At 40.0% G+C, this 26579-nt stretch overlaps 1 protein-coding gene across 5 annotated transcripts in view; it reads right to left on the bottom strand.

Moving 5' to 3' along the window:
* Positions 1 to 7275: 7275 nt before the first annotated feature.
* Positions 7276 to 26579, bottom strand: part of ctnnd2a (catenin (cadherin-associated protein), delta 2a) — a 222725-nt gene continuing 203421 nt past the window's right edge. For 4 of the 5 annotated variants that reach the window (XM_067486633.1, XM_067486632.1, XM_067486636.1 and 1 more), the window contains exons 20-25: positions 26026 to 26275; positions 23874 to 23958; positions 15706 to 15832; positions 11037 to 11168; positions 10605 to 10681; positions 7276 to 9800 (exon numbers count right to left, since the gene is read on the bottom strand). In XM_067486633.1, coding sequence (XP_067342734.1) covers positions 9381 to 9800; positions 10605 to 10681; positions 11037 to 11168; positions 15706 to 15832; positions 23874 to 23958; positions 26026 to 26275 — 1091 coding nt within the window. In that variant the 3' untranslated portion in view covers positions 7276 to 9380. Of the gene's footprint in view, positions 9801 to 10604; positions 10682 to 11036; positions 11169 to 12642; positions 13865 to 15705; positions 15833 to 23873; positions 23959 to 26025; positions 26276 to 26579 lie in introns of those variants that run through there. The other variant, XM_067486635.1, reaches the window with a different exon arrangement.

Below are 26579 nucleotides of genomic sequence, written 5' to 3'. Positions count from 1 at the left end.
CAGATTATATCCTGTTTGGGAGTGGTAACATCTACAGCCACTTGCAAAAGCAAATAAATCCTAAATGCATGTCATTTGTGGTCAACAAATCACTGCTCCAACAGATGTGTTTATTAAGAAATTCCAAATTCAAACATGTAATTAGGAGCTTTAACAAATATTCTGCAAATGTATTTGTAGGAAGAAATAGCATTGCCCTCAAACTAATAAACAATTTAGACTGCAAGACACAAATTCTAGTGCCTACACAGACTCTAATACCGAAGCATGTATTAAGCTGAGACTTCTCCTAATGAACCTGGGTCCATCTCTCCCCGATAAGCTCGGAAAGCTGCAGCTGCAAGACTGTATTAGAAAAAAATCAAGACTGTATTAGTAATGTGTGTGACAACAGTGACCTCAATGACCTCCTACTTTCCACAGCCCACAGCAGTTTGTTAATTGGCTGACATGACAGTGTCCTTGGGCAGAACAGAAAAATGCAGGAAAACCCCAAAGGTGTCATAGGTAACTGAGAGGGAAAAAAGGAACAAGTTTTATTTGCCCCTGATTCTGTCCAAAAACTAGAAGATCTAGAGTACATGTGAAGAAAGTACAAAACAAGACTAAGAGTGTATACAGGATGCTGTTTTGTGTGTTTTTTGTATTGAAGCAGCTGTCAATTTATCGTTGTTAACACATCTTGATGATAGTTAAAACATTTTTTTTTACTGAACTTCCTATGTGTAATATCTAAGAAGTGATTAATCTGATAACATGCGTTTATCAGTTGTGGTCATGTATTTGCAATATGAGTGTGTGTGGTCACAGTGGACCAATCCTCAACTGTCTAACTGGTTTGAAGTGTGAAGTGGCAGCTGTGTTTCTTACTCAGAGCAGTAAATGAAGGGATGTTCACTGCACTCACAGTCCACCCCCACACACACATCACACGCATACACACACACACAAATTATTCATTCAAATACACAACATGAAAAATGTTAAGAATATGAACGCAATCAGAGAATTTCAAAGACCTGTTTGTTGCATAACTTACATGGCAACTAATATCACCCCAGTCTTATAGCTTTTGTTGTGCAAACACATGCCTTCTCACAAACTTCTGATGAGCAATAGATTTTGGCAGTGTAGAGGTAGTTCCAGTATCACGCTTGTCCCCGAAGAGCTACAATCTGTTGCCAGGGCATTATTTTCCCAGAGGAGGGGTGTTGACAACCAATCAAAAGGCCAGAAGTTCACTTGAAGGTCAGGATGCAGTCTGTTGGTAAAAAGATGAATTTTCATGTCTAATTAGAATGGTTGAACGTTGTTAACTCTTATTTATTCAGACAGGCTGATTAAGATATGAACACTGACATTCAGGGAAGTTTTTCTAGAAGAGAGGGAGGACACATTCATACCTACCCAAATTAAACTAAATTATTTATTCATAATTCAGCAGTTTAGTTGTGTATTTATTGAGTGCACACAATGGTTAATAGTTACTTGTAATTTCTTTTATGAATATGATCTCCAATATGGTCTCCAATCCCAAGATGAGGTAACTCCGATAAGATTATTACACATCATCAGGGTTGTTTGTTTACAAAACGAACTGATTAAAACGGTATATGGTCACAAAAAGTCTTCTGTCCAAGTGTTTTAAAGGAAATTGAATCAATTACAAAACTGTCAAAGAGAATCATTGAAAAAAAATCACTTAATGGTCAACATAGTTAGTTCAATTATATCATCCAAGCTAGTGGATCTACAGGTATACTATATGGAAGAATGCAGCTTATATCAGATAAGTGCCTCATGATGTGTGTGTGTAGGTGTTTTTGTCCTGCAGGATTCATCATCGCTGTCACTCCAACAAAGCTTGGCCTGTGATGTCCCAGATAAAAACTGAAGAGTCACGATACAAACTGCACAGAAGCAAAAGACAAATATAGAGCTTCACATTCAACTCATTCATCCTCTCATATTTTTCATTTCTCTGTCATTCTCCCCCCACTTTTCGCTCTGGTTCTCTTATTTTTTCTCACCTCTGACACAGACACATGCAAGACAGAGAGAGAGGGGGGAGAGCATTTGTTACCTAGGGTGAAAATACATGGCACACATTCAAAGAGCCATAGGTGAAATCCTTTTCAGAAATCAGTGAACTCAACACCTGCCCATGGCTGATATGACTGTGTGTGTGTGTGTGTGTGTGCGTGTTGCCTGGTTATGGGCCTTTGAGAGAAGTATTCTCAGTGACGGCTTACAGAGAGACAGAATGAGGACATCACAGGTGAGTGAATTTGCTCAAACTGACAAGTGTAGACACACACACACACACACACACAAACATACACACAAAGACACAGACACATACATGCAACCATGCCTCTAACACATACATACTATCTTCTTCTCTCTTTAACACACATTGACGCATAATAATAACCTTATAGCTTCGTCATTGCATTGACTATGTAGCAGAAACCATTGAGTGTTATTGTGTGTGTGTGTGTGTGTGTGTGTGTGTGTGTGTGTGTGTGTGTGTGTGGGTATACTTGTTTGCATGTGTCCAAGCCAGTCACCGTCAAACTGAAACAGGGTGGAAAGAAAGAAGAGGCAATGCAACAAGCAGATTGATTAGCAATAATGGGATGTTTTATTGATCAGAATAGTTTTACTCAGATCCAATTCTCCCCAACATCAAAGCTGAGGTCAAATTCCATTCGAAAGTGAATATGAAGCCTATTTTTCTCACAAACACTTGCAAAATACTTTCTTTAAGGACATTTGCTACCGTATCTATGCTTAGTTTGATTTTGAGCTATGACAGAGTGGTTCTAGAGATGGCAATGTTAGTCATATAGTGTTTATTAATAATAATAATAATAATTGATTTGTTTGGTATTCAGCATCTTGCAGGATGTATGTAGACTTGTGATTCCCGTGTTTCATTGGACCATCATCTGCTAGATCACATTCCATGAAATTTGTTACATTAAGTGAAGTGAGTGAAGTATGTTTTCTTTTGGGGCCTGGTGGCTTAGTGGTAGAGCATTGGCTACAAATCTATCATACGCCAACAGTTTTGCTTAGAATTTGAATGTCTGCAAGCTTTTCACAAAGGTTTTCCATCACTACGGTTTTTCTCTGTGGCTATCTTCAGCCATATTAATCAGCAGCGCTCCATCTTACTGCCCTATGAAAGAATTCTTGGTAAGGATCAAATTGAAACATCCAGCCACTTCCCGCAGGTGCAAATGAACCATGATAACACCCATGTCAAACAGCAGTGAACATCTCGCTACGGGGAGGCTTCCTTCCATTTTTTCCCAGCCAATAGATGCGGCAGATTTTATGACAGCAGGGAAAATGAGAAATGAGAGCTACGTGTACTTGATTCAAATAAGTGGGGATTCGGGAGGACTGATTGAGAGTCTTGTTTGGCTGCAAAAGTCTGTTTTTCTGCCTTCTCATCTCCCGTGCTTTATCTCTTCAATCACAGCTCATCTTAGACCTTAGTCATTTTGCCTCTACCAACACACTCCATCTTTCTCTTTTAACTCCCAGTGCAACTTCTCCGTCATGCCGCTATAAAAAGAACAAAGCTTGGAGCACACTGTTTGCCAGTAAATCACACACCCAACATTACCTAATGTATAATACAGAATAAAACATGGTATTTTCATGTGGTAACGTGTTTCCATTTTGGTTGTATTTTATATGAAAACAATGTTGAACTTGGGATATGCAGTATCCTCTGGCAGGGTGATACAGCATATGCTTTACAGGAGCTCTATAATTAAATGTCAGCTGGATACGCTTGTAAGATGGTGAAAGGAGGTGCGACTCACAAGCTCTACAAAAATAGAAAAAAAAACAACTAGAAAGCCAGAGGCAAAAGAATAAACAATAATTGTTTGGTGACTGTTGAACAGCTGCAGTGACACAGTTTAGGGGATTCACACACTGTAAAGACCCACATTTACATTTAGCTACTTACAATAGTTCCATACCATTTCCATTCAGGAAATACTTGTGTATTGTGAAAGTAGTGAAAGAGCTGGACGTCAGGTGAATGCTGGATTTTATCAGGTGGCCACACCACCAACTGCAGATGAAGGTTGTGCTGAGCTAACAGACCAACTTTAAAGGTTACACTGGGTCGATTTTGTGCTCACAGATTGTTTCCACTGCCCCCAAGTGGTCAAAAATACCAATTCCTGTAGGGTTTCAAGATAAACCAATCCTCACCTTGGACACCTGCTATAATCAGGAATGTTTGGTGGTATATGCAAAGTACCCAAATGTTTGAAGTTGTGAGGTGTTTAGAGCTTTAACAAAAAGCCTTAACATACAGCTCACCATATGATCGAAATGTTAGCTTGTCCCCGATCAGTGCTCTAATTTCAGCTGCCAGCTGTTGCAGCAACTGTTGACGGACTGCTTCTAGCAAATAGAAAATACATTTCTTTTTATTTATTTATTATTTTTTCTTACAAGTTAAGAAACTAATCGGAAGTTTTCTGCTTTTCCTAAATAGTATTTTGAAGAACTAAGCTCATATTGTGCCTACTAGTAATATTCATATTATACCTGTAATTTCTACATTGCTTCCAAAATCTCTCTGTTCTTCCCAGTTTCTTCCCTTCTCATGCTTTTCCACAGTCCTCTCCCTACCACCTTCTGTCTTCATGAGGGTACATCCTTCTTTTTCCTACTGTTTCAGAATAGAAGCATTAATTTCTCAAGGTCTATCTGTGGCACACAGTGGCTTCGTGCAGCCTCTCTTCTTCTTAAACACAAATTGATTTCACGCTCAAATCTATAAATCACAGACCCTGCACCTGCTCCCCACTATGTTTCGGTCTCCTTCTTTCCCCCCTTACATCTCATTGTGTCCTCCCTTCCCCACATCCTCCCCAGCTCTCTACTGACATACATACATGCACAAACACACACACACCTTTGAGTCAAGCCTGAGGTGTGTGATGGTTGAATGCGAGACTTGGAGGGAGCAAAAGTTGAGAGAGAGAGAGAGAGTGAAACAGTGAACAGTTTCTAGAAAGCCTGTGCATAGGAAAATTGAAGAGCTATTTTCATGCCACATTAAGTTACACAAGCCTTCGACTATGGGACTGTGCTCTGACAGAGGAGGCCGGCCTCTATTGTGAAGGCTAATAATCAACACAATGGAGTTATTACCCAACACTGCATTTCGCAGGCCTGAACCTAGACAGCATCAAAAAAGGCAACGAAGATAGGGGGGTTGGAGAGGGAGACATAAATTCTAATGGATTGTAACAAATGCTGCTACTGCAGCCTCATTCATTTAATATGCCTCAAGTTCAGTTCAATGGATTTCTGGATGAATGAGAGCAAAGTTGAAGGGGAAAAGTAAAAAGGAACAAACTGATGGGCATCCTTGATGTCTGTCCACTGCCATCAATGTGACAATAGAGCACAGTGTGTGTAGGCGGTTTTACATCTCTCTATAATTACTAACACATGCCAAACTGCTGTCACTCTGGGGCTACTTCACAATGAAAAATGAAGCCCCCCCCTCATGCTTTTACATGCCTATCAGAGCTACACTGTGTAAGTACATTAATGTTATAGCATCTGAAAGAGGTCGTTATCAGCCTAAGTGCGAATCGGGCTGATATCCAAAGCTTTATCATACAACATGTTCGCACACGCCTGTCAGTGATGTCCCCAGCGAATATGTTTGTGTGATGGTAACAGATGATGGTATCAATATGTTAACAGTGTTGCTTGTCAGCCAGGGGAGACAACTGTGGTAAATGATCCGTGTAGAAGCTACTGTATCAGACCAAGAAGAGTTTTTTTTTTAAATGGCCTAAAGAAATTTAACAGAAAAAAAAATGTTTTAAAGTGAGAAAGTCAAACCAAATACAGGAATAAAACAAATCTAAAAAAAGATTACTAGAAACAAGTTTCAAATACAAGCCAGCAAACTATAGTGGACATGTTTGTAGTGGATGCTAAAAAATCAAGTCACTGAAGTTGAAATCAGTGAACATGTTATTTTCCCCTTTCATTAAACAGTTTGAGCATGTAATTGAGATATTATTCCAGATATCTCCTGTAGTGACTTTCTGTTTTTGATGTTTTGTATTTGCTGTTTGTGGTTGGGTTTTCTCATGTTGCTGCTTTAATCTGAATGTGTTGTCTTCTCTCTCTCTCTCTCTCTCTCATTCTCCGCTCTATCCTCTCTTTTCACCCAGGACCATTGGCTGTGCTGGGACCTCTCTCTCTCTCTCCCAGGGCTGTCGGGGCCTCATTTCCAGGTGTTTTGGCTGTAGATCATCATACTCTAGGAGTCTCAGTTTGCCCATTCTCTGTCTCTTCCTTCTGTTTATGTTCCCTTTTATCTCTCTTTCCGTAGGATTGTTTCGTTATCCCAGATGTATGAATGTTGTGTTAGTATTTTTTGAGAATTTTCCTCATGCTAAAATACTAAAATACTTCATGACAGTTGTAAATTACATCAGAGCTAATAAAAGTAACTTTAAAGGATAGTTTTTTAATAAGTATAAGTATAAACCTAAAGTAATTAAGTTCACTTTTTAACATGATCAAAAGATGTGTTAATACCAATTTAAACATTAGACAATATAAAATATAAAAAAATCCACTGAAGGCAAACAACAGCCTGTAAAGTAGATTGTTAAATAGCCATTAACACTGTAAAAAAACATCTGTTGTTTGCAACATCCAGACATGCGTCCAATGCAATAATTCTGAAATTTGAGAAGCTTAAAATATAATATTTTTGCCATCCTACTAGAGGGTTTGAGAGAAACGGATTAAACTACAGTGGTTAAAGTCACAGTAACAGCAGCTTGTCTGTAGTATAAATCAAGTCCCACATACTCTGGATTATACAGTTCCCATGCAACTTGACAACTTTGTCCCTCATCATCATGTAAACACCAATTTTTACTCCAGACTTTTTGTTAAACCTTAAAGCTGAAATTGACTTTAAAAAACTCCCTCCAGATTGAACAAAACCATAAATGAATCCAAATCTTAATCTAATCCACACCACACACCCACAGGAAGAAGGGGACATCTCCAAATAAAACAACATGTGTGAAAATGACAGACACCACTGTGTTTGATTGCAAAGAGTCTTTTTATTTTTCCATGTGTTCAAGTACAGTCCTCTCTCAGCAGGGTCATCTAAAAAGCATGGACACACAATAACACACAACTCGCACCAGAGCCTGAGCATCTTCAGGTGGGATTTCTCTTTTGTCTTGATTTGGGGTGGGTGGGGTGGGGTGGGGTAGGGGGTTTGATCAGCAGTCTCCACATTTAGGTCAAGTGAACAAGAGTCCTGTTACGCCACATAATCATTTTTTCTCTGTGAACATTTGTTGCATTTAGTGACACTGACATCTGCACATAAAAATTCTATATATATAATAGATATGTATATATTTATATTCATATATTTATAGATTTGTCATTCTATATCAACAATTCATTCTAGTGATTTTGCCTTGATTTTTCATGTTGTAAAATTGGACAAACTGTTGGAGGAATGCCTTGTTTGGACATTGATTTATACAGGAACACACACACATACACGCAACAGTGGCATACACACACTATTACACACACGCATGCATAGATACGCTCACTCAAGTTTACGTGTATACACACGGGCCACGCATTCTGTCACACACATGCACACATCCACACATTCACGTGTCCGCACACATACATGCTCAGCCAACACAGAGAGGCAGGTCTGTACATCTATGAGAGGGAGATGTTACCCATGATCCCCAACGATAAGTACGATTTCACCTGATCAAAACACAAGAAAATCAAAGTTACAAACAGCAGAGGAAGTCACCCATTCATTGTCCTTAAAACCTCAACAGAATGTCCCATTAAAAGTCCTCTAAGAGTTGTCCATGAGGTGTCAAAGTTTGGCACGATGTCATATCTCTCTCTTCATCTCCACTATACACTGAGATGTACAATATTCACGGCAACTCTTACTTTATATTGTGGTGAAACCAGTGAGGTTGACAAAGTCGAACATATTCGCTCATCAAAAGAGAAAGACAACCCCTTCCAAAGACAGAGAGTGTGCTTGAAGATACACATATTTTTTTAGGCAGTGAAAAAGCACTTTTGTTGATGGGGACTTGGGAGCAACACTGCTCTGCCAATCTGATGCTCTGGCAGCCTTAAACTGCTCCTGACATTTGAGCGTGTCCATAAAAAAAAAAATTCACTTGATGGAGAGAGAGAAACACAAATACTGCAGGACTTCCTCTCTGCCAGGAAATAAACAAACAAACAAACAAAAAACACGTGTCCACTGACATCCATGCTGCTGATGTCTGTCTTTTCTGCTTCATGTGTTTGCATTTCGAATCATTTTTGTTGCACTTTTTTATATCTCAGTAGTCAGTAGTTATGGGAAAAAAAAACATATTTGGCCCCATCAAAAACATGTGTAATATACACACTATATCACCTCTGAACTGTACACAGAAAATAAAATGCTTTTTTTGAAAGTAAAAAATTAGAAAAGTACAAATTAACAAAAAAATGTAAAAGGGTGATGACAAAAAAAAGAAGTCTCTTGAAGATGACATTCCTTAAACAAATTCAGAAGCCTCTGTAGGCAGCAAGGGCATTGCAACAGGAAGGGGTGGGGGGTTGGGGGGGGGGGGGATAAAAGCAGTGCTACGTTTGTCACTTGAGTGAAATGGTAAACATCTACTACTTGCATTATGCCTGATGTGCTTTCATCTATCTCTGTGCTTTTATTCTTTCTGACCTCCTCCAGAACTCTCATGCCATCTTTGTCTCTTCTCGCTTCCTCTCCCTGTCTTCAATAAAAGGTCAAGCCACTTCCTGCTCTATTGAGAGCGCTCTCTTATCTTCTTCCTATTATTATTTATTTGATTGCATCTCTCACTTTCTCTCTAGACCTCTGGATGCTTTCTCCGCCTGGTCATTTTTATTTCTCTCTATATTTCCATGCCCACTCCTCTCTCATCCTTACTCCCACTTGCTCCTTATCCACTCACCGGTGAAATGGAGCTAACTTTGAAGAAATAAAGTGGCCTGAAAAAAAAATTTAATAAATAAAAAAGGAAAATGCCAGCATGCACATGCACAGTCTCTCTGTCACTGGACCTGACTTAACTTCTTAACCCCACCTAGCCCTGTCTTCCCCCCTTTAATTTAGAGAATACTAATTTCCTGCCATTGGCTACAAGATCCCTTTTCAATAGCCACTTGATGTCACCTTGTGTTAATCGGCTGTTAATCGCTTACAAAAATAATCCCCTTCACACACGCACACACAGACTTGCCACCCCCTCCCCATCATCATAGTCTAACTAGACCCAGGAGTCAGGTGAGGCCGGGTAGTGGCTGGTCTCGTAGTTCAGTTCGCTGTATGGCCGAGAGGCCGAGTAGAAGTCTACGTAGTTGCCGGTGGATTTGAGGCCCAGATGCATCCGCAAGTCTTCCCGTGGGTCCCGGGGTGGTCCAGTGGTGCTCGGAGGCTGCTGGGGTTGTGCCTGTGCCTGGACCTGTGGCTGTGGCTGAGATGGGGGAGGTGGAGGGCCCTGTCCTTCGTAGTAGTCGTCATCGAAGCTCTGACTCTGGCTGTGAGGTGGAGGCTGTGACGGCTGAGGCTGGGAGAAGGAAGGAGGGGGAGGGTAAAGGTCGTAGTCTTTTAGCACGGCTGCTGACGGACTCTCCGGTTGTGGCTGGGAGGGCACAACACAGGGCTGGACTGGACCCTGGTGAGGGAGCTGTGGTGGTGATGATAGAGTGGGTGGTGAGGGAGAAAGATTGGAAGATGGGGGTGAGGTGTGGTGAGAAACGTGGGAAGTGGGAGAAAAATAAAACAAAGGGGAGCAAGGTAAAGATGGAGAGAGGAAAGTGGCAGGTAGAGAGTGAGCACACGGGAAAGAGGCAGGCGGTATGGGTAAAATCACTGAGGACAGGAATCTCTGCTACATGCAGGTACTGAAGGGGACAATACATTCTTCTAACTTTCAAAGGCTAGTTGTGTGTGTTTTGTTGTAGATGTGCACATGGATACAGATATACATGTGAAAATCCTGGCTTAGACACCCCTTTCTCTTATTCAAGTTAAACTTTAGAGGGAAAAACCAAAAAGCCAAAGAGTTGAAAAAAACCAAAGCCTAAGTTTGTATTCAGCATGTATTTAATCTGATTAACAACAAAAATACACAAATCTGTTCTTCTGTTCTTCTTAGTCAAAGGCTATGGTGCTTTTTGTCACTCACCCTTAAGCAGCAACAGAAGCAAATGCCGTAATTAGCACAATGTCTCGTGGTAAAGATTTTAGTGTCCAGACGGGTGTGGTTTCACATGTGACACATTGGCACTGCCTGGGCTCAGGGCGTGTCTCCTTTGGACTCCTTTGTGTGTGCCTCTCTGATCCTGCTGTGATCTCTCCTAATAACCACCTTGTCGTGACAGCATATGCAGCTAATTTATGAGACAACATGCACGACACTGCTAAAACCTGCTGTGCTGGTGTGTGGCTATATGTACACTTACAAGTGTATATATTACTATTAACTCACCTGGTTTTGCTTGATTTCATCACTGGTGGTCAGGTAAGAGTTTCTGAACAATGTAGATGTCCCACAGGATACTTGAACTGAATGTGTGGGAGACACAAAGACAATCATAAAGCAGATAATCAGAGTCCAAATTTTATTGCAGTTTATTTACAAGTTTGGTTATTAGTCTGCCCCTTGTGATCTCAAGAGAACACAGAGAAAGAAAGACAAAAAAAGAACAGAGTTTTATGAAATGTTTGCACAGTGCAATGGTTGAGCGAGAGGAAGACAAAAAGACAAACAAAGAAAGAAGAGATCGTAAAATCAAATTGATTGAATAAGGCAAAAAAAGTCGGGAAGAAATAAGATGTAAAAATAAAAGAGAAGGAAAGATAAATAGAGAGATGTAAAAGATTAATTTAATTTATTTCTGTCTCTCCATGTCACACACACCTGCCATGCCGTCTTTCCGGGATGTGTGCTCTCCTTTGTTGCTATGGAAACCAGCGTTGGTTGCCGTGGAATCATAGTCCATCTTGCGTTCCTTCAGACTCATCAACTCTCTGGGGGAGGCTGGAGCGCTGGCTACACGCACAAGTGGATGCACACACACACACACGCACACAGATGCACACCCACACACCCACAAAATAATGAGCAATAAACCTAGAACAGTGTGTGCCTTCACACTGTGTGTGTGTGTGTGGGTGTGTGTGTGTGTCTTTAAGGTGCACAGTCATTATTCATCATTTAGGTTGTCAGTATAAAGGCTATCCTCCAGCATGTTAAAAGACTTCTGGGAATACTCACATGTATATATGAATTTCTGGACACAATGTGCGAATACCAAATTTCACAACTGGTACATGTGTCTCAGTTCAATGTGTTCATTTTGGCTTTTCTTTATGTTTTCTTTTTATCTTAAGTATACCCTGCACAACTGGCACAATACCCATTAACAGCGAGAAAAGCCAGTGCAGTCAGCTCGACTGCACAACTAACCACTGAGCATTGTACCGTCACACGAACATGGCTTTGTTTGTTTCCTGACAATGATGATTTAACGGGTGACTTCAGCAGTTTCTATTTTGCAGAGCACTTATATAATAATAGTATTAAAGTCCACATGCCTTCCTTGTGTTAGAGAAAATTCCTTCTCATAGCATGATTTGGAAGAGTTTCTCAGTTTAGACGATGTTATCTGCAGGGATTGTAAAGTAGCAAGTCATGGGTATCAGTACCCATGTCATACAGTACACGCAACATATTCCTTTGGGCAATGGCAGTTGTCAGTCATTGTGCGAGCCAATTGTGCGAGACGGAGACAAAAGGACCCCATTGACAAGTTAAAGAAAGCTGAACTCTATGCAAATATGTGATGATGGAGCTCAGCAGCAGCTTACCAGTACCATTTTAATTCCAGTGGAAACCAAATCAGAGAGTAAGTTTATTATTATAAGTTTTAAACAAAACAAAGGAAAAACTTATTGTCGGGCTCTTAGTGTCCCGATTATTTAATACACGTGTTCAACACATTATTGAACATAACTTATAACCACAAAACCAAAAACAAAAAGGCTTTTAAGAATATTTGCGGATTTTGTCTGTGTGTCTGGCATTGGCGGACGACTCAGACACACCCAACTAGTCGTGGCATAGCATGTTAGTAAGTGTGCTCAATACAACCCACCCTGAAAATTACAGCTTTAGCCAGAAATGTGAATGTAGCACAACCTCTGAAGTATGAGCCAGGATGATACATCCGAACTGAAAAACTCCTCCACACAATATTACCAAGGGGGGCACAGGGACATTTTAATACATGGAAGGCAGAAATATAATTAATACCATCCATATTATATATGCACTCTCTAAACTACAGGATGCAAGTTTAAAACCTGTGAAGTGAACAGTGTAATCCCAAAATCCTGCATAATGCTACACTCTCTGTGTGTGTAGTACTTAGAAAAACCAAACCCACATGGAGGAAAGCCAGTGTGATGCTATACTTTCTTAAAATAAACCAAAAGAGTGAAGCATTTACCTTAATGCTGCAGACGATGGATGTTCCAACCCTAACTATTACTTTCATCTCTCTATACTGAATTTGTGTTTGAAGAGGAAAATCATTTTGTATGTACTGAGTCAAAACATTTTAATACATTTGTGACTCTCAGGGCCCCTTTAATTGGAGTCCCCAGGCAAGTCCCTAAAGGTTAATTTCAGCTTTTCCACATGGCCATTAGCAACAGTTGGTGTATAGGTGTTAAAGCTGACATGCTGGCAGGGGGGTTGTCCCGTATCTTCCCTGTGCATTTGTTAATGAGCCAAAATCGGCTACTTAAATGAATCTCTTGGAATTTCAAGCCTATTTAAAACCCCTCACTTTTTTCTGTTTTCTGTATCATTTTCTCAGTCCAGATTTATTTTACACCTACTGTCTGAATGCAAGACTACACACATGAACATGTATAAGCATGCACAGACTCGGGACATTTTCCGTACATACAATGTCCCAATCTGCCTGTCTCACTCTTCTCCACAACATAATCCCCTTATAGCATACTCAAAGTGCTTAGTCAGTCTCCCTTATCTTGACTGTGAACTGCCAGAATCCTGCCTACCTGCGTATCAGCCCTCAACAGTCTGCTTGGCTAAACATTCCTGTGACTATCCATCATACATAGTATAATTTTACAGTACAGACAGTAAAGATATAGTATAGACTCAGAAGTGGAGGACATCCCAAAAACACACTCTTTGGACCTGTTCAACCCAACATTGAGAAACGCAGATTACAATAGCACTAATACACAGTAGAACTCTGTATGTTTGTGTGAATAACCAACACAAATATACACGATTAATAGATAGCACCACTCTCAGTTGCATAAGCAGAAACATTCCCCATGTTTACGGATTAAAAAGAGGTATAACGCACTCCAAAAACCAATAAAAGGCTTTTGTTCTCTTTGGCTGTTCTCCTATACTGTGATAATAGCAGTGGAGAAAAACACTCAGAAATATCCAAATAGCCAAATAGAATAAAGGCCTTCAAAGTGATATTTTTGGAGTGTGTTGTAAAGGACCACTTTTAAAATTCAATCTATTGTTTGATGTTAAGAGCAAAGGAGCATTCTAACCTTTTGTCTTTCTCCAAGCCTTTTCTGGCTTTTAACAAGACATTGTTTTCTGTGCGTGCATACACACACAAACACACACACACACACACACACACGTCTATAAATAGGCTCATCCACATGATTGGTGACTATGAGATGCTGTGAATGAAATTACAAATATTTAGTAAAGCAAGAGCATAATGTTTTGACACTTTTGAGGCTTAATTTTTATCCTCCGACACCTCTGCTGCAGATTCCATTAAGGCGGATGCTCAAACCTGTCACACCCCCAAAGACAGAGCGATCACCACAAGTTATAGTGACTGTGGGGATCTGGCTTTTTATTGCATACATGAGAGCCTGGGAGACTTGTCCTATAAGTACAAAATGAAAAAGGACCCTGTGGAGGCTATGATGGATGCAAAGGCCACTCTCTCCTTTGTATCTGAAAATATCATTTCCAACCATTTCCATCAATTTTACCCCAAATTTCTCCACTGTACAACAGACACCCACAAATTTCTCTATGCACTATGATCTCAAAACTCCTCATTTTCAATGTCGCTGGCCAAAGTCAAATCCTTCCCCTTCACTTCCTCCTCCCTGCATTAACTTTCCGTCAATCCCTAATTCTTCTTGCCTCCTTGCTTTTTCTCGTTATCTCCCTCTCTGTTTATCTCATCCCTCCCTCTTTCTCTGTCTCTTCACCCACACACATTCACAAATACACAGTTTCTCTCCCTCTTTCCTGTCCTCTCTCACTCTGAGCAGGGTCCTTGAAGACCTCTCTAAGCTGGGAGGAAGAAAAAGTACTTTTCTGCCTCATCAGCTTTCTAAGCCCAGTGTGCAGAAAGCACAGCTAAGGGGTCTTACTACTGATGCTAACAGCTAATGTACCCTTTGCAAAGCATAGAGGCCAGTGGGCTCGAGATATGGAGTAATGATAACCATGCTTTACCATGTTAAAGCCTGTGGGTGGCGAGCACGGATGCCAGCAGCTATTTAGCTCTGATGTAAGGACTGATCAACTGGGAAACGTTGATGCTACATTAAATTAAATTATTGTTTAGTTGAATCCATGTGTCTCCTGTAGCTTTCTAGTTGTCTTTATATTCCCCATGCAATGTCACACATCCATTTAGGCTTTTTACTAATTGTAGGTGGAAATAACTAAATCAAGGGAATATGAACTCACTGGCTACTTCATTGGATCCACCTGTACAAACTGATACAATCCAATACAACAGCTCTGGCATGAATTCTACTTTTATAAGGTCACTTCTCAGTTTTTAAGTTGAAACTTTCAGAAAAGTGATAATTCTATTCTCTGTTTATTATTGAGGTCATAAAGGGTGGTGGAGTTGTACTGGAGTGCATTAAACTGAGAGGTGGCTGGGTGCTAAAAGATTAGATACACACAATGCTGAATATAAGGAAAGAGTACCAGCCCATTAGCATGAAGACAGAAGGTTGGGCTAGTATGGCAGCTAACGAAATCCTGCTCCATGAAACCATTTTGCCACATAACAGCCTGTAAAATCACCACTTTATACACATAAACTATAAAGTGGTTATTAAGTTTATAAGTGTTGCTAAGCAGTTAGTTTTAACCTTTTGACACAGCCAGGCTTACTGTTTTTCACAGCTTCCAGTCTCTAAGAAAATCACAGTTGACTCTAGCCTGACATTTAATGTAGATCCAAGAGTTGAAATTCTTCTTAACTGACTCTCAGCAACATGATAAATAGCATATATACAAATATGTATGTATGTATGTATTTATTTATTTATAAAAAATTGCTGGAATTTAAAGTGAAAATAACAGAACTGACCATTAAAAATAAGCCTTTTAGCAGAATCCTGAAGCAGTCAGGGGATTGGCTGTTAAATATAAACCCTGTGAGATTACTCAAACCTAAATTAGGCCCTTTTTAACTCTAAAAATATACTTCTCTGTGAGAAGAATCAGTATTATACTGTATGTATCACATGTTCCTCACCAGAGCGGTTATTTGGGGACGTCCTGACAGGGGAGACTGAGGGAGTTCGTGAGGAGGAGTAGGGCCTCTGTCTGTCTCGCTCTATCGTTGAGGCAGAGCCCACAAAGTGATACTGGGAGTAGCCGTCCTGCAAAACAAACACACACAGAAATGACTGATAAGTAATTGTACAAATACAAAATGTGTACAACAGGGGTCTACAGTCGCTTAGTCACTTAGCTTGGAAATATTCACATCTGCATTTTTTTTTTTAATAAGGGCTACTTTATATGTATGTTAGAACTTATTGCACCTAAACTGAAGTCAATCCATTACTTATTTTTTTTTTATCAACTATCTGACTGTCTGATCTGACTGAACATCCATTAGTTTTTGATTTGGAAGAGAAAAAAAACTTGTTTGAAGTCAATTATTTTAAATTATTTTAGGCATTTAGGAATTAGCTGATGCACAAGTCGAAGGCACGTAGCAAATTTTCCACAATAAAACGATGAATTAAATGGTTGGAATCTCCAATATATCAGGAAGGATAACACTTATCGTAAAGTATTCGAGGAGAAAACATTTGTCCTTGCTGTCTTTGTGTCTAAAGTTTTGACAGGTTTTTCTTTTCTTTTTCTTTTTGCATTCTAGCATTGATTTTATTAAATTAACAAACCTATGTTAGGCAAGTCACAAATGTATTCTGGATAGTGAATGACACAACAAACACATCACACCCCCGGATGCACAGACAACCCTCCACACACTACAAATGAACGCATTTACATCAAAAACGAGCTAAGTAAATACCCTACTGTCCTTGTGAAAAAAATGAACACAACTAACAACTCCACAAGCATAATTGCTGCCAAGCCACTGACTTTGTATCTGTAGTGATTGGAGCAAAGCCATTTTCATACAAATGGATTATAAAAGTCAACAACAATCACAGAGCTGGAACCATATTCAATTTAGCATTAAGATAATTGGGTACCTCTGAAAGCAACGCACAAGCAGATGATATAAGATAATAGATACATGTCCCAACATAGCTTTCCTATCTGAGTGGTGGGCAACTGGTTGCACTGCTGGGACTGGGATTACAATGGATAAGGTGAATCACTTCACCATAGTTTGGCTAGAGAGGTGGAGACAGCGAGGAAGAAAATGAGATACATGTGAGATGGGGGGAGATGAGGCAGAAAGAGAGGGAGGAGGGACAGATAGGGGAGAAGATGAGAAAGACAAAAGATGACAGAACGTAATGAGAGCAAGGAGGAGGTGGGAGTTGGAGGGAGTTATGACAGGAGAGTAAAGATAGCAGGAGGAGGAGAGGAGTAATGAGAGGGAGAAGTACAGATGGGGAGGCAGAGAGACATCTAAAAAGAGAGAGACAGAGAAAGAGAGAACGGTAGACTGGAGTGAGAAGAGTCCCCTGTCCCCCCCTGACTCCTATTTCCTGGCACAGCACTGAGGACTAATGGAAAACTAGATCCTCTGACACACAGTAGTTCAAAGGTACCTCACTTCCAGTCTCTACCATGTACCATCCATGCCTCCCTCTTTTCCACCCCATCTATTTATCCACCACTTCTCAGCACCACAGTCCTCACACTCACCTTGTTTCACATTCTCTTTCTCCTTACCCCCAACACATCTCATTACAGACCATGCAACCTCCTTATGGTACCGAGCCGCTGTGCAATTGGACACTAAGAAACTGTCATGCTGCTCAAATGTACATAGTTCCTGAATACTGAATGAAGAATATGTGCTGCAGAGTCTGCTAGCTCTAAATGGGGCTCACAAATAGGGCCCAAGACTCATCCCTTAGGGGCCCCCAAGGACCCCCCAAAGCAAAATGAGGAATAGTTAAACTAAGACTAAACTGTAATTGAACTTGGAAGAATGATATTAATTGGGGGGTTATTATAAACTGTACGACAATCATAGCTACACTCAGATTTTACATTCTCATTGTTATTTCTTCGAATATAGTAATGTAGTGAATTTTATGCCTCAACATACATTTTCCTCCACTCATTTTGCAGAATTTCACACTCTCTAGAAATGTCACATACTGTATGTTTGGCACCAGCTTGTTCCAGCTCTTTATTGATTGTGTGATGTTTACAATATGAAATATTAAAATCCTTCATTCCCTATAATGCAGCCTGGCAAACTCAGAAAGTTTGGGAAACCCAGTAGAATAAAACTCATTCTGTGGACTTGAGCAACTATTGTCTACTCAGTATTAGTTTTTAATTTCTGGCCCGCCAGGCACTCAATGATGTGTCATTGATTAAATAAATATTAAATCCAACATCAAAAATTAATATGGGACCAAACCAGACAGTGGTTGAAGGACTGAAGTCATTCTCTTAGTTTTTGGCACCATTCTGCTGCACATCCATGGTCCTGTTCCGCTTCTTCAGTGTCTGTATGTACTGTGAAACCTTTTCTTTGCAAGCGAATAATGTTTCCCCACAGACACCAGCCACATCAGCTCCTTCTAAAGTACCTGGTCTTTCTGATTTTCACCTACTCTCAGCTGTTCAAGGTCTAAAGTCATTCTATTCATTTTTGGCATCATTTTGCAGTGCACCCGAGGTCCTCTTTTGCTTGTTCAGTGTCGGTGTGTACTGTGAAACCTTTTCTTTGCAAGTGAATAATGTGTCCCCACACCTACAGACATCGGTAACATCAGCTCCCTCTAAAGTACCTGGTCTTTCCGATTCTCTCCTACTCTCTTTTTATTAACTGTTTTTCCCTTTCTCTCCACCCACCTTCTCTCTCCAGCACTCCTTTCTGCCCCGTCTGTAAAAATGATAGCAGAAAAAAAAACAAGAGAGCGAATGGGTTGCTAGGCAACCGGTCTGCCTGTTGCTCTAACCTTCACTGGGTTGTTAGTTGAAGGTCATGGGACTGTGAGATAAAAAGCTATTACTGCTCCAACAAATGATGCATGTGTGTGTGTGTGTGTGCACATGTGTGTGGGGTGGCACTCATGCCAGATAGCAATTATAGCAAAAAGGTTACACATGAAGTGTGGTAGCTCCTTTCTGGGCCTCGCCAACCCCTGAAACGTTGTCATTTTTTGTCTGTCAACCATTTGCGCTCTCTCACTCATTTCACACTTTTCAGATAGTCAGATGCAAGTACTTCACTCACACAGGGTCCGTCTATACTAACAAGAATAATGTGCCTCTGGCCTTTGCATTCTTCATTTTCATTGTTTATGGTTCTGTTTATTTAGGAATTGACCTTTACTCTACTGTTGCCTTCTTTGCAAATATCCTATGATGCTGTAAGGGTTGCACTGCATCTTTACCTCTCAGTCTCAATAAAATCTAGTTGTTCGCCTCCATGCTGAGACAGACTACACACAGCCCATATGCCTCCATCTCCGTAGCTCCCTATCTAATACAGGTGAACAGACCAAATGTAACACAGAGCCAGTTTCTGAGGCCTGAAGTTGAATTGATGTCTGTTGAAGTGACCTTAATGTGAAAACGGTGAAACCGTACAAATAATAACCAAAACTATAACAAAAAGCAGACATTTTAAAATAATCGAAAGCATTACGTTGCCCAAAAGCCGACATTAAACACAATCACACATTTGTTGTATTGACTTTTAATACAGTTGTTTCAAATGTTTTAACTTTATCTGCAGCAACACCTTGAGCTTTCAAATTAGTGATTTTACATCACACACACATTTCTCATGCATTCATGTCACACAAACACACCCACACACTGAATTACACATCCTCTCCGACCCCACTGTTGTGCGCATGCGATCTTAACATCATTAATGTGCATGCATACAATGACAGAGAGAGTGTGTCTGATTATATTTCTGAGCTAAGTCATTTATCAAGAAATGAGGCACAGCAGCTGGAGAGAAATTACCCAATGAAAGAGTGTGTGAAAATACAGAAATTTGCTGCTTAGTGTGTGTGAGGGAGAGCATATAGAATTGTGTGAGTGACTTATTATTTGGTCGGTCTAGCTACATTAAGAATAGCTTTATTTACAAAGTGACAATGTTTCAACTCCTTGTTTTCTGCAGAAATACTCTGTCGAACAGCGCTGCACATTTGTTGTTTACTTAAGAGATGACCTGTGGCTTCCCTCCGAGGAACTGAAGATGAAACACCACATCCTGTCACATAATCCAAATAAACTCGGGTAAAAGTAGAGTTTTACTGCACTCTGGAGACTATAATACATGATTTATCCTAAAGTAAGCGCTGGTGTTGCTACACGCAGATTTTGTTTTTGGTTTATTAATAACTGCTGCACCACTGATCTTTCAAGTTATCACAGATGCCATTTTCACACAGAGTTACGGCTTATTTATGGTCCCTCAACTTTTCATTTTAGCACATTCAGAAACTGCTGGGCGGCCCAGCCCTCCGCTCTGTTGCAATTCTCTTTTCTCTTCCCCTTTCGCTCAGCCTAAACTACTCCCACAGCTCTGCTGTTGGAAGTGATTAACTCTTCTTACTGCAGTTTGACACAAACACGCATTTTCAAAGATCCACACAAGCTCGGCACATAAACAAACATACACGTGTACCCACGCCCATAACTTCCCCACAGTCGGAAAGTGTGTTTCAAAATGCTCTCATTACTTCAAGACTTCAAAGCAGCTCAAACTGACTCATTATTGACCCTACACTATTCCCTATCTTCTAAAAGTACACACACGTGCATAACTCAAACATGCGTATTTCTCTGCAAAAACTTCACCTCACTTCACTTTCTCTTCCTCGCCTCTTGCCGCTGTCTCTTTCTTCCCTTTTGCTTTTGCTCGCAAACATTTTGCAGAGACTCCGCTCTCGTCTAAATTGTATGCTAATCCATGTTTGGATTGGACGCTAACAGGATTTTTGCTGCACCTAACACCCATGACCTAATATGTCACGCGGGGGATACTAGCTGTAAAGTCACTTATTTTGAGCTCTGGACTCAGGTGATAAAGACAAGTGTGGATCCTCTAATGCAACAATTTCCTGTTATAAAATTAGGTTTTTTTTGTCACTAACCAGGCTGTATTCATGCGATTTAGGAATTAAACAGTTATGTGTGCTGTCTATCTACCTTTAAAAGTAATTTTAGTGACTTTATATAGCAGAATGCAGCAGCTTACCTAACTAAGTAAACAGCTTAAAATGCTGCATTTAATAAAAGTTGTCCTGGATTTAACTACATTACAAAGCTCTGATCATTTAAAGATTATGATAAAGTAGATGTGGATGAGTTAGGGTGAAATTGGAATTGCTACAAGGACAAGCACAGATGATATCTTGTTTCAATTTAAGGATGATGGATGAGGTTTTTTGTTGTTGTGGAGCAAAACAGGCTTGTTTTTCACTATTTTCTTTCGCTTTCCTTTGAAATTTTGTTTACATCATATTGGATTTAATGAGACACATGCAAAGCTCTTTCTCAATCTTAAGCAAGTTTTTTTTTCTTCCTTTAATATCTGTTTTTAATAAATGATGGTTTTTAAGGAAAAGATGCAGAAAACCAACAAAAAAAGGAAGCAAACTTTGTTGGGTCTGAATGCTGTGTAAAGCCAATGTCCTTCGTGTCTGATCACTGGAGTGTTATGCCATCCAGCCGAGTGTAAAGCTATCCAGTGGCAATGATTAGGGAAGTGTGAAGCGGATGATGCTCCAAGGGTCCACATGGGGATACTGCACTGTGTAATACTGGGGGATGAGAGGATGACGAATGAAGCAAGCGACACAGTCTTTAGGATGAGGTGAGGACATACTGATGCCACGGGGCCGCATGTCCTGAAATGGCTGAAGCAATATTAAGAAGTCTTGAACTTTGACAGAAAACCCAGGATAGAATTATCATGCACAGTTAGATACTGAGTTGACAGCATTTTGTATGTCTCTCAAAACAGGTGGAAAAATATAATTAGGGGTGGAGCATTTTTCCACCAGTTTCTAATGCATTCACTCCTTAAAAGATATTCCTTTACATACTCACTAGGTTTGTGACGTCTGTGAAAACTGAAGCACAGGTCCTTGAAATCCGAATATGCAAACCGCATATGAGAAAAAGCCCAAATGACTTTTTTATGTGAATCATGTTGCAGCGCTGTCTTGATGTTCTGTGAGATTTCCTAGCTAGACGTTAAAGTCCAGCCGGGGGACAATATTCGATAAAATACATAATTTCTCATACTCTAAGCATCACAAAGGTATCATTTGACGCAGAGCTGTTGTAAGTTATGGTATTGAATTGTATGTGTATGTGCAATTGTTCATTCAAACAAGCAGCTTATGTAGTGTAAGTTCACTTTATTCTTCTTTCTTCTCTCCACACAGAGATGAAAAAAAAAAAAAAAAAACACATTTAAAGCCAAGGACACCTTCCTGGAATGTGTTACTTAATATTTCTAAACATCTCACTGAAACTCATTGATTGCACTTCTAAAGTTTTACAGCGCTGAATGGCAGATAACCTTGGTGGCAGATATTCACTCAACAACACTCATTACTAGCAAGTGAAAGGAACAGAACATCTGTCATTGCTTTTAATCAAGTTGCGAGTGTGTGCGGGCGTTTGTCATTTGGAACAAAACAAAAAAGCCGGAGGAGGAGATAGTGGGTTTCAACAGTGTGTGTGTGTGTGTGTGTGTTTGAGAGAGAGAAGCACACACCAAACACCACTTCTCAAGACCTAATGTGATTTTCTCACTTTTTTCTTATTTGTGCTACATGTTACTCTATTAAAGGGTTACAGTCTACAGGTAAAACTATTCTGTGATGATGGGTTACATTACCACTAGGATCGGTGTGTGCGTGCATATTTGTGTGTACACAAAAAACCCACAAAAACAATAGCCAAGAGACTAACACTAAGGTAATGATTCTCCTGCCTCTGTAAACACTGTTGCTCAAGTGTGATGATGTCCAGCAGAGCCCCATTATTCTTTTGTTTGGAGGTAGTTATGACTGGCCTCAAGGTGAAAGTATACACACGCACACACACACACAAAGGCTAAAGCTAAAGCACACATGCACACACAAACTCCAACGCTTTATGAAGACACACCTATTTAATGTCAAACCTGACCTGCCCAATAATCAAACAAATATATCTGCTGAATATACTGTATAAGACAAGCAAGCATTTTAATGAAAAGCAGATCTTTAATACCAAAATGGACTTGACCCACTAAATTCCAGTCATGTTAGGTCGATAAAAGTAATTGGAATGTCCCTGTCATCTTGTGAATACTATAACCTACAAACACAGATAAACAGATGCCTGTGCCAATCATTGTCTGGCTAAGTCGTTTCATGAAGGATTAAATTAATACTTAGTACTGGCTTAAGACAAATCCTGACAAAAATTCATTGTGATCAGAAGACAAGGGCTAACTCGCACAGTAAGGTTTAAGCTGGATACATAAAAACAGTACAATTCAAATGTAAAAAAAATGACAAATTAAACAGATTCAGCAGAGAATCCTTCTCACCCTAACACCTGCTTTGGGAAGCCCTCATCTTAACACAACTCCTGCTCAGACAGCTTAAGGTCAATGTACCAAACACTTTATTTTTTGATGATGAAGATGCTGTTTCACAATCCTAAGAAAATGAACAAAAGAGCTAGTGCCAGTTAATTTGATTTTATAGCTCGTTCTTTTTATGAAGTGTATAACTTTACATCCTCCTTCTCAACACAGATGCAGCTGCTGTTTTTTTTTAGATGATTTTAGAGTTTATCAAAACTATGTATTGATTACTATTTAGGAAAGCAAGTTTTGCAAACCACCAATGATTTCATGGATGGTGTCAATTTTATGACAGGGTGCACTGCACTGCTTTATAATAATCAAAAATAAATTATCACAATAAAAGTTTGATTTAACATTTATGGGATTGCCTGTCAGTGCAAAGCTGAACTGTGATTAATGCATTAAGTAGAACTATCACATAAGCTGTAAGAAGCCATACTTGACCAAACGTGACAGCGGTAAGCAGAAAATTGAAAAAAAACCTTGGAGTTACTGTATGTGTATGGCATTAAGAAAAAGGTGTCTAGGATGTAAACTCATTTCATATGCAGTTAATAGGGATTGACAGCAAACATGATATGAAGTAGGACAAATTAAAGCTACAAGAGTGTAAACACAGTTTCTCTACATCTTACCTTCTTGTAGAGGGAGCGCAAGTCTCTGTACTGCCACATACTGCTGAGGACCTGAGAGGCTGCCTTTACCACCTTTGCTGAGTGTCTGGAGAGACAAAAGACAGACAGTTGTTTCCCCCTTTCTCCATTTCCATATTTCTCCATCCCTTGTATTTCCCAGCTGCATACGACGTGTGCAGACCAGTGATAACTTTAAGTGTAAGAGGGCTATTGCTCTTTTCAGCAGAGAATGATTTTCCTTTCACAAAGAGTTTCCAGATGAGTTTAAAATGACCCTCAATCCTGATGGTCCCAGATCTCCCACTTGCATAGCTGAAAAATGACACTAGTAGGAGTCAGTTCATAAGCCCCTTCCATCTAAAAGGATGTCCATTTTTTGTTTCTCTACCAAAACTAACAAAAAGAATTGTGAAAACATGCTTCAATGAGGGCTAAATTGTCTCCTAGTGATAGTGTTTGTAAGATTTTGCAAAACAGTGTGGTTAACAGTAACAACAGGAAGCAACTGCACCAGGGTTCGAAAAGCACACAGCACCTAATAAAATCACACATGAATAAATATTGCAAAATATAGATGTGCTTCGGTTTCAGTCGTATTTTGTTTATTGTAGTTTTCTGTCAGCTTTTACCGTTTTAAAGAAGTTGGTAAGCTGCAGCTGATCATAAATGACCCCATTCCCAAACCGAAAGTGTGTAATTGCATGAATGCTGTAATCAGAAGCACTAATCCTCAGTGCACCTATCCAGAGAAAATGAAGATGTGTGGGCTATAAGCAGCTAACTACACTTACTGTGGGATGTGCTCTTATGGAGGTTTCCTCCAGCACCTCATCTTTCTCCCTGATCATGCCCTTGAGCACACTTCCCTAAATAGTCTGAGTCTTTCTTCATAACAATAAATCAACATTTGACCTCCGTCTGATCACACACCGGTGCCATGGCAACCCATGACCTGCTAGTTGCCATAGCAGCTAGGCAGAACACCCTGCTTGCTCCCATGGCGGTAGGAGTTATATTCCTGCTGCATCTTCCCTTATTGTTCTCCAGCCATCTTTTGTAGATGAACGCCCACAGGAGAGGCAGTCGTGAATAATGGGCCTGTGGCCACATTAAAGCACTGGTTTCCCATGAAAAGTATAGGAACATGAGTGGTGCTGGCAAATCGTACAACATTCTACTACTACAGGTGTTTCTCTTACTTTGCCCACCCTGGATTTATCAGTCAGGACAGGTTTAACAACAGCCTGTGGTGCTAAAGTGAGTAAACACCACTAGACTCTAAGTGCTGGAGGTGTTATTCTCACTGAGACAACCTATGTGAATAACCAAGGAAACTCATAGGCATTTTGGACAAAGGAATCTACCCACACTCGGAGTACTGATGGCAGATTACATGTCCATGATGTTTGTTTCTGTCAAACAAAAAGTAAATTGAAAAATTCAGAACCGACTGAGTCAGGCTTATTTTCTTCTATTCTCTGTCTTGTATTTTAAGGGGCAAAGGGTTTTTTCCACCATACAGGCCCTGAGCCAATATACTGTATGCAAAAAGAAAAAGAAAAACAATAAAATAAGCCTACTCTACCACTAAAGGATATATAAATTAACTTCAGCAGTGAGGTTCTTCCAAGCTGGTCTCCTACAGAGACTAATGATATGCTAGATTTGAAATGTGACACAATTGTTGCTTAAAATAAGGTCTTTGAGTTGATTCAGTGTCACATGTGGATAAAAGTACTATAATAGGAAATTCACCCTAAAAATAAAATTTCTTTCGTACATTTCCTTCTCATTCATTTTGGGCACAGCTGTAACACAAGTCCGTAATTGCAAGATCACTTGAGAAATGCCTTTAACAACCGAGTGTCTAATCAAGTAGCCCTTGACCAGAACTCTACAAACCTGCAAGACTGTACGACTGGTGTGAAGGGTTTCCATAAATGACAAAGCATGTCATGCTGTCCTTGGAGGAAAAGTCTCTACACTCATGATTTTATTTCACTGGATGTAATGATTCTGATATACTGTACAAAATTGGTTGTCTTAAAAAAATTTCTGGATGTTTACTCTGGAACTTCACTGTAAGAAATAAGCATTTTTACTGGTAAAGTCAAAAAATAACCAACTTTTTTATGTTCGTTGGACAACTTACTTCTCTCCTTTGCTGCGGACGATGCCGATGAGTTTTTCGATGCCACCAGCATCGCGAAGAGCTTTGGCGTTCTCCATGTTCTTGGTGATGACTTCGTGCAGTGCGCAGCAGATGGCAGTTACTGTATCGTCTGACATGGCCTTGCTGGGAGGGCCTGTGGTCCCAGAGGTCCCACTGCTGGTGGCGTTATTGTTGCTGCTGCTGCTACTGCCTGGTAACCGATGGATCAAATCTCTCATGGCATATTTACCTGGAGTGAAGGAACAGGATGAAGAAAAGGGTCGAATTCAATTCTCTGCACATCCTCCTTGTTGGAAACAGGGCTGCTCTAAACATTGCGCTCGGATGGATTTTGTTTTTTATCAATAGTAGTCACTTGTACTAAGCTTTAACAAAATGAAAGTATGATTTTTCATTAACAGCCTGAGAATCTGTGTAATGCAATGAAAGGATTTTAGACAAACACGTACACTTGAGTGTGACTCAACGGATGACTATAGAGTACAGTATACAAATCTCCTACCTCACTAATATATACATAGCAGCCACGTCAA

Source organism: Channa argus, chromosome 19, assembly GCF_033026475.1.
Source record: "Channa argus isolate prfri chromosome 19, Channa argus male v1.0, whole genome shotgun sequence".
Lineage (NCBI taxonomy): Eukaryota > Metazoa > Chordata > Actinopteri > Anabantiformes > Channidae > Channa > Channa argus.
The sequence above is the reverse complement of the archived record's forward strand: the minus strand, read 5'-3'. Positions and strand labels throughout refer to the sequence as shown.